This window comes from Miniopterus schreibersii, assembly GCF_964146895.1.
Source record: "Miniopterus schreibersii genome assembly, chromosome: 19".
NCBI classification, from domain to species: Eukaryota; Metazoa; Chordata; class Mammalia; order Chiroptera; family Miniopteridae; genus Miniopterus; species Miniopterus schreibersii.
This window is the reverse complement of record NC_138119.1, coordinates 31,301,034-31,313,381: the sequence shown is the minus strand read 5'-3', so window position 1 is coordinate 31,313,381 and position 12,348 is coordinate 31,301,034. Positions and strand designations below refer to the sequence as shown.

The window sequence follows — 12,348 nt, the reverse complement described above, 5'->3', positions numbered from 1 at the left end:
TTCCATTGTTTTTCAGAAGGAGTAAAAAGGGGAGAGACAGAGAGAGAGAAACATCGATGTGAGAGAGACACATCAATTGGTTGCTTCCTGACCAGAGCTGGTGATTGAGCCTGCAACCCAGGTATGTGCCCTTGGCTAGAATCAAACCCAGGACCCTTCAGTCCTCGGGTCAATGTTCTATCAACTGAGCCAAACCAGATAGGGCCACGTACACTATTTTACTGACCCTTCACTAACCCTGTGAAGTGGGGTCTTGGGTTATATCCGGGGTACAGGGTCTGTTGATGTAGTTGAGGCAGGGCGTACATGAGTCTCAGGATAGAAGTCAGAGGAGGGGGTTCTACACCTAGTCTGCCCCTTGCTGGCCACATGATGGGGGCAGGTGACTCAGTCTCCCTAGTCATTAGTTCCTAAATGATCAAAGGAGACTCTGAACAGGGAGGCTCTCTGTAAACTGTTAAGGGCTCCCCAGCAGCCCGGATTTATGGTGGTGGGTACTGTGGCTCAGGGCTCAGTATTTCATACTCCACTTAAACGCTGCTCCCTTGAAGGGGCTGAATGTCTCCTTCCTCCTGGCTCTGCCTCCACAGCTGCCAGGGAGGACAGGGCAGGACAGGCATGGGCTGTGTGCCCAGGCGGGAGTGAGAAGGAAGGTCTGCCAGTGCCGTCTCCCTGCCCCGTGCCTGGCTCCCACTGGCAATCTGAGCCCTTGGCCTCCTGAGCTGATCCTGGACTGGAAATCCCAAGCAAAGCACATTCTTTAGCCAGGTCGCCAGCTCCTGGCCCTTGGTAAGGGAAGGCGGGAGCCAGCATTTCTCCTGGCCCTGAGTGACACTAGCCCAATTTGGTGCTGGGGGCTGTTATCACAAGCCTGGATGAGTAGCCTGGTTGTCACACACACACACACACACACACACACACACACACACACACACACACACACCAGTTTATAAAAAGCCCAATCCTGACCTATATCTCTCCTATCAGAGCCCACTGCAAAGGGAGAGGGAAGCCAATCCCACAGCAGGGGGATTTGAAATTCTGCTGATTTCCTGGATCTGATCCTTGTGCCAGCCACAGGCCATAGACGGGCTCATTGTAAAGGTTACTCTCACAGCTGATGCTACCTCCAGGTCTTTGATTTCTGACTTTCATTCAGTTCAGTCTTTTGCTACGCATTTATTCCATTCAGTAACTTGTTATACATTTAGACCTTGCATGCTCAGCATGGTGACACTCTGGTCCTACAAGGGTTAATGATGTTGTTGTGGTCCTGAGGAGTCCCTAAAAATTTCTGTCTGGATAGGGGCAAGGTGGGGAGACCATGGCTTGCATTCACCAGGTACGTAGGGAGGGGCACTCTGGGCAGAGGGGACAGGCTGTGCTGGACAGGGAGGCCACAGTGTGGGAACTGCTTGCTCCCGATGGCTTCCTACAGGGAACACTGGGAGAGGTAAGGAGGGGGAGCTGGAAGAACGGGGCCTTTGTGGAGGGCCTAGAGGCCAAGGCAGAGGCTGGGCATCATCTGGGGGCTGGGGGAGCTGAGGGAGGGGTTTAAGCTCTGTGACAAGATAGTCAGATTTGTAGATGAGAAGGATTTCTGAACGGGCAGCAGGAAGCCAGCAGCAATGTGGAGCGTGAGGGAGGGCCTGGGTGACCCCACGCACCTGAGGGAGACAGAGTCCTCTCTGAACCACCCAGAAAAACCATCTGCTCTAAAGTGGACTCAGGCATCAAGTCATCAAACACTTCCCAGGCCTCCAGTCCCCTCTCCCCTTCCACCACTAGAAGTCATCTGCCAACTATTTCTTCCTTTGGAGGAGGTAGGGGGATGTGAGGTTTTGCAAGAAAGGGAGGGAGGGAGGGAGGGAGGGAGGGAAGGAAGGAAGGAAGGAAGGGAGGGAGGGAGGGAGGGAGGGAGGGAGGGAGGGAGGGAGGGAGGAAGGAAGGAAGCTGCCTCAGGAGCCAGGAGAGCCACTCTGGCCAAATGAAGACCTAGGTCTGGGGTGCTAGGGTCCTTCCCCTTTCTTCCTCTAGAGCAGCGATTTTCTACCTGTTGCACCTCACGGCACATTAATTACTAAAATTCTGTGGCACGCCAAAAAATATATCTTTTGCCTATCTGACAGAAAAAAGTATAATTCTGATTCATTCACACCGTCATTTTTTTACTGACAGTCTCAGGGCAAAGGGGCCAGGGCCGCTGACTAAACAGTCAGGCGCTGCACGTCCCAGCGGCCTCGCGGCCCGGGGGGGGGGGGGGGGGGGGGGGGGGGGGGGGGGGGGAGCCACTGCCCTGAGGAGCCCCCACTCGTGTACTCAGCGCACCCGCGCATCGAGGGCCGGCTCCGGCCGGGCGAGGCATTGGGGAAGGAACGGGTGGCTCCCTTACGAAGCCTGTGATGTGTGGGAGTCACAGGGCTCCTTTGGGTCTCAGTTTCCTCATCTGTAAACCAGACCCATCTTTCCCGGGCTCGCGGGGATCCGAGGGTGCACGAGGTCCCTCTGGCCTTCGTGGCAAGCTGTGCCACGGGGTTCTGGGGGAGACGGCTGCGTGTGAACACAAGGCAGCAACGGCGTGGATCCTACGTTGAGCACCGCCTAACCCGCAGCAGCTCCCCTCCCACGCTGGACAGGTACCTGCTCCCAGTGAGTGTGAGGCGTGTGCCAGGTGTGTGAGCAGGTGTGCACACGGGTGTGAGGTGTGTTTGAAGTGTGTACGAGTTGAAGGCAGGCGTAAGAGTGAGGTGTGCGAGTTGTGTGTGAGCATGAATGATTATGTGTCTGGCAGGTGGGTCTGTGTAGAGTGAGGGGTAGGCGGGTATGTGAGGTTAAGTATGTTTGTGAGGTGACGGAGAGAGAAGTGTGTGTGTGTTTGAACACGTGTGGGGGGGAGCAGGCTCGCCCAGAGCATGCTGGGAGGAGCTGCAGGAAGCACATCTGGTATGAAGTACCACAGGACATGGAACCGCTGTCCACACCCCACAGGCCAAAGAGACCCTCTGTCCAAGCTGAATGGCGATCTCCTGGATCACAGGTCAATGCTCAACCACTAAGCCACACCGGTCGGGCTGTGGTCATAAGTTTTAGAAGGAGACCTCGTTCGATCTCTTACCAGCTTGAGACCTTGGACAAGTTATATAACCTCTTCGAGCCTTAGTTTTCTAATCCACAAGATGGGACGGTACTACCCACCTCATAGAGTTGATCTGAGGATGAAGCAGGTGCTCTGCCACCTTGAGATGGCCTCATAGTGGCTCTTGTTTTATAGATTGGGACATGAAGACAAGAAAGGGGTGGGAACTTCCCATAGTAGATGATGACAGGAGAGGAGTGAGGAGGCCTGGAGCCAGCTCTAGATCCTGAGCTGCCTCCATGGCACCATGAGGTTTGCCACTGACATTTCCTATTTCCCGGAATCCCCAAAGTCTTCCCTGAGTGGACCTCGAAGAGGTGGGTCCTCAGCAGATACCAGCTTTGGCCCTGGGTGGCCCTCACAGGTTCGTGACTAATTCCCCATTCTTATAATGGGAAAACCTTTTAGGGTTGGCTGTACCCCTAAGATTTCAACCATCTTAAAACACTTCAGTTCTATCCACAGATCTGGTACCATTTTGTGCACATGAAAAGCACCCCCGCCCCCTCCCAGACATGCTAGGCTTGGCTTCCTCTAGGAAAGAGTGGGGGGACCCCTATTTGTAAACACCTTCCTTAGGGAAGGTGGTGGGGATAGTGCAGAAATGGAGGTGGAATGGGGAGACCAGAGCAGGGCTTCCCCTAACATGCTGTTCCACCCTCATAGTATCTGCAGCCCCTTCAGCCCTGTTTACTAAGTTATTTCAGGGGGCTGAACTGAAATAGGGGTGCCCAGAACCAATAGAAAAGGCCTCTCTGCAGTCAGCTCACCAGGGGGCACCATGGCCACAGGATGCCTCTAGCTGGGTGGGAAGGCGAGGCTGGGCCAGCAGGTGGCAGTGCCCTTGTAGGGCCCATGTAAGGACAAAGGCCAGGTACAGAGAAAGGGAGAAGAGACCTAGCTCTTAAAGTTCCAGGTTTCACTTGTGCTGCTCAGAGGAGTCGTCACCTCTAGGAGCCCCCCGCCCCCTCCCCCCATCCCCCAGATTCAGGCAGGCAGGCAGGCAGGCATCCTTCCGGTGTTCCTGCCTTAAGAGATAACGGAGGTGTCGTGCCGTGTCATCTGGCTGCCCGGCAACCGCACAAGAGCAGGTCTTTTTTCATATCTGTATCCCTGGTGCTAGCACAGCTTTTAAAAATCACTGGGAATCCAAGCTAAAAGGAGGCATGTTCTTCAAGTTCTGGGGCCAGACAGAAATGAACTTAAGCTGAATGAATGAGGCTAGATGTGAGGAGTAACCTGAAGGAGTCAGTTACCGAATGCAACCCTTTCTTAACAGTCTCATTTCTTTTGAAAAGGAAACTATGCTGTTTTACTAGAAGTGAGGCAACTGGTGGGGCGCACAGTGGTTTGAAAGTGGAACCTTCTTAGAGGGAACAGCCAAGAATAGGTGGTCACTTGGGGCCCTATTTAGCTTGACAATGTCAGAGGGGCTGTTGTATGGGGTCCCCTCTAACCATCAAGGCATCTGTCCACCCCGCCCCTGCACCAAAAGCTGGAGAAGATAAGAATATAGATTTTAATCATTGTGCTGCTGCTGTTAACTGGAGTGCAAGGAATCCATCCTTTGTGGATTCTGATGCCACAGTGTAAATGAGGTTTCCCACAGAAACACTCTGGGGCTATTGGTGACAAAAGGACCAGGCCTTCGGAGGGAGGGGTGGCAAAAGGAGTAATAGAGTGAGGAGTGGGGAGCAGAGCCCGGGTGGGGCGTCTGCTCCTTCCCCAGCATCACATTCCCATCAAGGAGCCTGGAGAGGCAGGGTCCTTCCTGGCCAGGGCTGCCGACGTAGAACAGTCTGCGTCTTCCCTTCCAGTTCAGCTGCCTCCAGCTCTGAGGCCAATTCTTGCTGCGTGGATGAGGTCCCGGGCAGGCTCACAGTTGATCACCAAATGGGGAAGGGTTATGGGCCAATGGAAAGGAGAGCATTTGGGAACCCCCAACCCTTCTCCATTTTCCACCCTAAGAGACCCTCAAACTAGTTGAGAGCTGGGGAAAGGAATAGTGGCAGCAGCTCACCCTCTGGGTCAGAGCTACCCTGGAGGTGGGGAGGGGTGGGACTCGGTGGGGCAGGCAGCAGGTACTCCTGTGCATTTCTCTGCCTGAGCAGTGAGAGAGGACTCTCCCCAGAGGTCCACTGAGCTCCAACCAGGGGCTGGTGGTCATTGGGACGTCTTCCAGTTTCCTGGGATTGGTGGGATTAGGAGGTGGAGAGAGGTCCTTAAGCCCCAGAGCCTGGCCCCACTGGCTGCTGATAGGAGCTAGCATCTGGGAAGTAGCCCAAACTGCTTTGACAAGACCATTTCTCTTGTCAAGAGTCAGGTGATCCGGTCCAGGGCAAAGGCACTGGGCCTAGGACAGCTAGGAGTCAGAGACACACAGGGCTTCTACCGCATCACTCAGACCCTGGTTGACGCCCCCCACGGCCAGGAGGCAGTTCTTGACCACGATGCTGGAGCAGGCACAGCGGGGCGTGGGCATGGCTGGGAGCACCTCCCACTTGTTCTTTCCTGGGTGGAAGGCCTCTGCAGTCTCCAGGACAGTGGGCTGGTTCCCTGAAAGGGAATCGGAACTTATAAAGGAGTCCAGCCACCGATCCATGCCTTGCAGTCACCCCACCTCCCTCGCTCTGGCTAGTAGAAGCCGAGCAACCTCAAACTTTCCCGGCTGTCCCTCTGTACCCTGGGCCAGTAGCTTTGGTCAAACAGCCACTTTTTGCCCCTCCTTTCATCTCTTCACAAGTAAGCTTTCCTTCCCCAACCCCATGCTTTTACCAGGAGTTTCTAGATACGATTGCCTCCCTCCTACCTTGTGTTAAAAGCGGCCCATATGATCTAGCTCACATTGGGCTCCTTTCATGAGCTGGTGAAGTGGAGTCTGTCCACGCTGAGCAAAGGCTGGGTGCCTGGGAGCCCCCTGCCCATATATCTCTCCCCTGCTGATGTTGGGTTCTGCCTCTGGAAGGGTAAATCCTGAACTAACTAATCCTAATCATACTAACATGCTTGATCAAATGGCTTTCCTGTTCCATGAGGGAGCTGGGAATCCAGGGAGAAGAGATAGTCAGAGAAAGAAGACCAAGGCCAACCCCTGCCACACTTTTGTCTCTCACTCCTGGCTAGGGCCAGGGGTCTGTGCTGAGCACCCCTGTGTTACATGGTTAGCGGTATGTTGCTTATGCTCTCTGGGCCTCAATGTCCCTTGTGTAAGCGGACAGAAAGACTACATCTGGGGCCCACACGTGGATACGTGAAGTCCAGGCTAAGAGAAAGGGCAATTTCTGAGTTCTTTGGAATAAGTGGTAGGCAGGCAGTGAGGAGGGAGCCAGCTCCTTCTCCTGCTCATGCAGAGTGCCAACAATCCACCAAGCCCCAGAGCCACAGTGCCAGCCCAGAAGCTCCATCCTTACCAAGTCCTCCGGCCACTATGACCCGTCCACTCAGAGCGCCAGCCACAAAGTCTGCTCGTCGCTTCTTGAGAAAGAAGGAGCGCTCCATCTTCAGCCATCCCCCTGCAGGCCACGGATGATGGCAGGACATACAGAGAATTAGATGCTACCCCAGCGCCCCTAACACACACTGAGTCCCAAACAGCTCTCACCCTGGACAGTGTCTCCACTGACCTACCCTTTGTGGGCAGGACACACCCAACACCTTCTGCTGTTTGAATGACCCTCTTCGCGGCTTCCACCCTCTCCCGTGCTTGCTGTAGTCCTGGGAACTATAATCCCATACAACAAATTACCTGTTCTACCTCCTCTCTCACAGGCTCTAAGATGAAGAAAAGCTAACTAGCGGCAGTGAGCACAGGGGTCAGGATCTTTCTCTTTCTCTGGAGTGAAAGCAGGAAAAAGCCCTCCCTCACCTGGCCCTGCCTGGGTGCTGTAAGAAGAAACAGTAGATGGAAAGGCCTCGATAAAAACAACCAACCCTCCAAAGGGAGCTCTGTATGGATGAGAGAATTTGCGCCCAAGATATCCCTGAATGGAGAGGGGCGTTTAGACGTCTGAAAGGCTCACGCAGCTGGGTTAGTGGCCCTGGGAGTATGGATGGAATAGAGGTATGGTGGGGGAGTCAGCCAGAGGCAGGGGGCACCCAGCTCACCCTGCTCCATGTCAAACACGTCCATGGTCCGGAGGAACTTGGGCTGCCGGTAGAGCCGACCCTGCCGCAGGCCTCCCAGGCTGTACAAGCTGTCGTCCAGGGTCACAAAGCTGGAGAAGGCCCGTTTACAGGGAATGTTGGGGAACTTGGTCCAGGAGCGAGTCTCAATGTCAAAGACCTCGAAGGCGTTGACTGCATACTTGGACTGTCGTCCTCCTGAGGAGCAGAGCAGGGTGGGGGTGGGGCAGAAGAGTAAGTCCCCGAGGACAGGGACTGGGTTTCCCTTTCTGACTGTTACCTAACCATACAGAAGCTCCCTGAGGGATGGGGCAGCACGCTTACCCCCTAGTGCCAAGGAGATGCTCAACACACAGGCATTACTTCCCATGGGAAACGACTCACGGGAGGGAAGGAGGGACTGATGTGGGACAGACAACCCATCCTTACCCAGCACATAGATCTTGGAACCTCGAAGGAAGGAGGTGGCAGCATATCTTGGGGTGGGCATGGGTGCTAGCGACACCCACATGTCCTTGAGCATGTCATAGTGTTGGAGGTGGTTGTGCGGACGGAGGTCCAGGCCCATCCCGCCTGCTGCATACACTCGGTAATCTAAGGAGAAAGGCACATGCAACCCCTGGCTCAGTTCACGGGCACCATGAGACACGCCCATCAGTATTCATCACCTGTCACAGCCAGGCTCTGATAACCCCTTGAACACCAGCAATGAAGCCAGGTCTGGTTCCCACCCATTGCTCTGCCAGAGTGAGCCATATGTACACATCAGTAGGGTTGAGGCGACATTTAAAAGTCCCTGCTGCAGTTGAGCCTGGGTCTTCCTGAAGGCACGTCAGGCCTGCATGCCTTAGCCTTCCTAGTGTCCAGCCCTCGACTAAGCCGGAAACACTAAGTCTCACACAGGAGCAAACTGCAGTGGGGTCTAGACCTGGACAATCCTTTGCAGTCTTGTCCCCTCTATTCTCCTCCTTCCTGGGCAGCCAGAGGGGATGGGAAGAGGAGGGGCATTGCTCTGATAACCCCCAGTAGTGGCCTGGCCCAGGCACTCTGATTTGGAACTTTCTAGACTAGCGGGAGCCTTTGGAAATGAGGTCAGTCCTGCTGTCATTGGCCTTGTGGGACACTGGACTGCAGCTGGTTCTTCCATTTTCTGCTACCCCCATGGGGGAACACGATCCTCCTTCACATACAGGGAAGCTTATGGGTTCCAGGAGGTACCCTGCACTAAGTAGGACAGCGCTAGGGGTGAATGGGGGTGAGGCTTGGAGGAGAGAAAACTAGCCCCTTCCAGGACCCTGCCCGAGCAGTAAGCTGAGCACTCTGAGAAGAGTAGTTCTCTCTCCTGCCCTTCTGCTCTTGGCTGCAGGTGTCTTCTCAAGGCACTTCTCTGCCATTGTACCAGAGAGAGTGGGCAAGGCATCCATGTGTCCCTGGGACCCGCCTCAGTACCTCCTGCAGCCTGTCAGGGACACAGCCCCCACAGGGCTCTCTATTTCCCAAGAGCCCACTCCCACTTGTCGGTAGCCAGTCTTTACCACTTTCGGCTCTAAGAGGCCTTTGTTCTAGAATATTTCAGCGAGGAGTACTATTGCCTTCTACCTTCCAATCTTACTGGGGGGAAAAAACAACCAACCCTAGCCTGAGGCCAGGAGATGGGGCCTACTCATGAATTTACCTTATACAAGCTCCACCTCTCCCAGCCCCCGTGTGTCACCTGAAACACGCCTCCAACTGGGAATCCTCCAGTCCCCTCCACTCATCCTTTCAGATTCACCTGGGTGTCCCTGAACACCAAGGCTGGGCCGAGAGCACCAGCCCAGGCTTCCCATGACATCTGCATCACTCTTGTGACCATACGTCACTGAAATAATCTTTGTCTGTTTTTTCCAATAGATTGTAGGTCCTTGGGAATTTGTTAATCTGTGACCCCAGCATCTGGTACAATGCCTGAAATGCAGGCATATAAATGCTTATTAAATTAACTGATGAACCCATTCAGTGCCATAGTTAAGAACACAGACTTGATCATTCACTTACTGTGCAACTTGGGCAAGCTTTTTAACCTCTCTGGGCCTTCCATTGCTTCTCTCTAAAATGACGATAATAATCTCACCTCATCAGACAGGTTGTGAGGATCAAATATGTCAATATATATAAAACACCTATGGTAAGGACTCAATAAATGTTAGTTTTTAATCTTTTAGCGCCATTTATTGAGGCCTGGGGATAAGGGAGTGCTCTCCCCTCTCTATTCCCCCATGGGCCTCCATGCCTTCCATCCTTCTTACGGGCATTTATGGACGCTCCACTGAACATTCTGCCCTGAAGGATTCTGGGCTAGAGTTTCTCTCTGGTCACCTTCATTGGTCTGACCTGGGTTCCTGAAGACAGAGCCCAGATCTGCATCTGTCCCTCCTCCCTGGGACCTGGATTTGTGCCAGGTACAGAGCAGGTGCTCAGACAATACTGGTTCTGATTCTACAGTAGACCCAGCAGGCAGCTGGATGATTTTTGCCAGGGAGGGAGGGAAGGTTGCATCCCATTAAGCCTGTGTGGATTTGGGGTCTCCTGATTCCTACTGGGCCATTTCCCATAAAATCCTTTGTGTTTTAGCAAAAGAATTTTTGGAGCCCCCTCTATGCTCCGGGCTGTTCCAAGCCAGGAGAAAAGGAAAGTAGGGGCTTGAAGAAAGTGAAATGAGAATCATAAAACCACATGGTCAGCACACACGTGCCCAGAGAACTCAAGATGGGCAAGATGCTGCAGAAGCAAAACCCTTAAAAGTATCTCTGAGATTAGGAGACAGAGGGAGAGCTTGAGGGTGGGGAGAGGGCCCTGGAATCAGGGCCCAAAGCCCCCTCCGTGGGGCCTGGTGATGGGGCAATGATGGTGTGAACATCCCCAGGACCCCAAATATGTGTCTGGAGGTGGTGGCAGATGCAAGGCAGTTTCAGGGGATGGGGTGCTCTGGATGGTAGGCTCGATGCTTCTGCTGAGAGAAGGGGCCGACAGAGCCACTGCACTAACCTCGGGATCCCCTCTGGCGCAGCCTGCCAGTTGCTGGGAGGAGCCTGCTATCACAAGGAATTACTAGACACTTCACTTGCTGAGTCTCAGTTTTCCCATCTGTAAAATACTGCCAGTGGGTCTCCAGTGTTAGCGTCCGTGGTAAGGGTCAGTGGGATCGGGAACGTGATGTGCGGCCACATCCCTTCCCCGTGGTCGCCCCGCCCCTCCTCTCCGCCCGCCCGCAGCCCCGGCCCCACTTGCCTTTGGCCGTCACGGAAATGCCCATGGCGGCCTCGCGCAGCACGCTCCTCCTCTTCCACCTGCCCTCGTCGATGCTGTACATCTCCACGACCTTCAGGGGCAGCTGATTGGTGCCCACTCCCCCGATCACCATGATCCTCTTTCCCAGGGCGACGACGGCCACCCCAGCCCGGGCTGTGGGCAGGGGGGGCAGGGCGGTCCACTGGTCCGCCTCGGGGGAGTAGACCTCGAAGCAGTCCCTGGGGACGCCGTTGTCGTCACATCCCCCGATGGCATAGACCTGCCCCCCGGTCTCCAGCAGGGAGCAGTAGACCCGGCGGCTGGGCAGTGGCGCCAGGCGCTTCCACTGGAAGTCCTTGACGTTGGGCACCTCCATGGCAGCCCCGGGCGCCCCTCCGGCCGCGCCTCCGAGCCGCGGAGCGCCAGGGCCCGGACAGACGTGCGCGCCCCGGGGTGGGGGTGGGGGGTCGAAGGCGCCGGCTACTCCGCGACCCCCCTCGCCGCCTCCATCCCACTCCCGGCCCCGGCAAGGGCCCCGACGCCGGCCAGCGCTTCACCGTCGCTTAAGACTCAGCAGTCCCGCGGCGTCCACGCAGGGCCCTGAAGGAGGAACGCGGCGAGTCAAGGGCGGTCAGGCCACGCGCCCTCGCCTCCCGGGGCGGGCGGCGGGGCGGCGGGGCCGGCTCCCAGCCATTCGCCAACTTTCCAGGGAGGACGCCTCGGCCAAGAGCGCCACCCCGCGGCGGCATCGCCCTGTAACGCTTTGTCCTACACCCCTCCCCGCCAGCTGGTTGGAAACCTGCGGGGGCGCGGAGAGCGCTGGGGACCCGGGGCATGCGGGGTGGGGTGGGGCCTTTTCGGGTTCGGGGTGCCCGGCTGCCTCGCCGCTTAGCGAAAAGAGTTAACACCTTTCGGCGTCCACGCCCCCCACCACTACCCTTCTCCCCCTCCCCACGGTCTCCCGCCCCCGCGCCGCTTACCCAGGGCGGCGGGGTCGCGCGGCGCGAGGCGCAGGCGGCGCATCACCGGGAGCCGAGCCCCCGCCCCGCGGCGCTCGGAGCGAGGCACCGGCGCGCTGCCCTTCCCCAGCTCGCGCCCCGCTGTCAGACACGCAGAGGAAGACAATAAATGAACAGCAGGAAGGAGAAGCCGGGCGCCGCGGGGGAGGAGGCGGGCCAGCGCGCCCCGCGCGCTCCCACCCGCAGCCGCCGCCGCACCTGTGCAGGAATCCGCGCGCCCCGCGGCGGAGCAGCTGCGACCTCTTTCCATTAGCCCCCGGCAGCGCCCGGCCCGCGGGGGAGGAAGGGCCGGCGGGGACGCGCGGCTCGTCTTGTCTGCAGCTCCAGGGATAGCGGGGGCACTAGATCCAAGTACCCAGATGACGGGGACCAGACTCCCTCCAGTGCGGGGGTGGGCGGTTTGTGTGTGTTTGTTTTGGCTGAGGAGGCGGAGAGTCCAATTACCCAGTTTATCTACACAGACCCAATTCGAGACAGGCTGGCTCCACAGTCAGCTTTGCTTTGGGGGAGCCATTATCAAATGATTTATCCTAACCGAAACAAGAGACGTGGGTGTGACCTACGCAGAGCTGACACAGGTGCATCCAATACCATACGCACGAACCGGCACACGCGTGCATAACTTATGTATCACCTCCACCAAGGAACTGACAAATGCACGGACCTGTGGACACGCAACCAGAGACACCAACACACACTCATAGGCTGCCTCTCCCCACACCCTTCTTCACACACCTTGGGAAGGGGAAACCTGGTTATCCAGTCTTGGCCCTCAGCACCAACCCACAGGGCTTGCCAGAT

The 12,348-nt window shown here is 56.3% G+C and overlaps 1 protein-coding gene across 1 annotated transcript; it reads right to left on the bottom strand.

Moving 5' to 3' along the window:
- Positions 1-4,636: 4,636 nt before the first annotated feature.
- Positions 4,637-11,067, bottom strand: KLHDC8A (kelch domain containing 8A). Its single transcript, XM_081121282.1, has 5 exons — positions 10,529-11,067; positions 7,688-7,852; positions 7,241-7,456; positions 6,547-6,648; positions 4,637-5,692 (listed from the first exon to the last, which is right to left on the bottom strand). The coding sequence occupies exons 1-5, from the start codon at positions 10,902-10,904 to the stop codon at positions 5,499-5,501; spliced, it is 1,053 nt and encodes a 350-aa protein (XP_080977408.1). The 5' UTR covers positions 10,905-11,067; the 3' UTR covers positions 4,637-5,498.
- Between the last annotated feature and the right edge of the window lie 1,281 nt (positions 11,068-12,348).

Coding starts and splice junctions, on each gene's coding strand:
- KLHDC8A (XM_081121282.1), bottom strand. CDS start 10,904: ATGGAGGTGCCCAACGTCAAGGACTTCCAGTGGAAGCGCCTGGCGCCA. Junction 7,457..7,687: donor TTCCAAGATCTATGTGCTGG/GTAAGGATGGGT, acceptor TCTGCTCCTCAG/GAGGACGACAGTCCAAGTAT. Junction 6,649..7,240: donor CGTGTTTGACATGGAGCAGG/GTGAGCTGGGTG, acceptor CGTGGCCTGCAG/GGGGATGGCTGAAGATGGAG.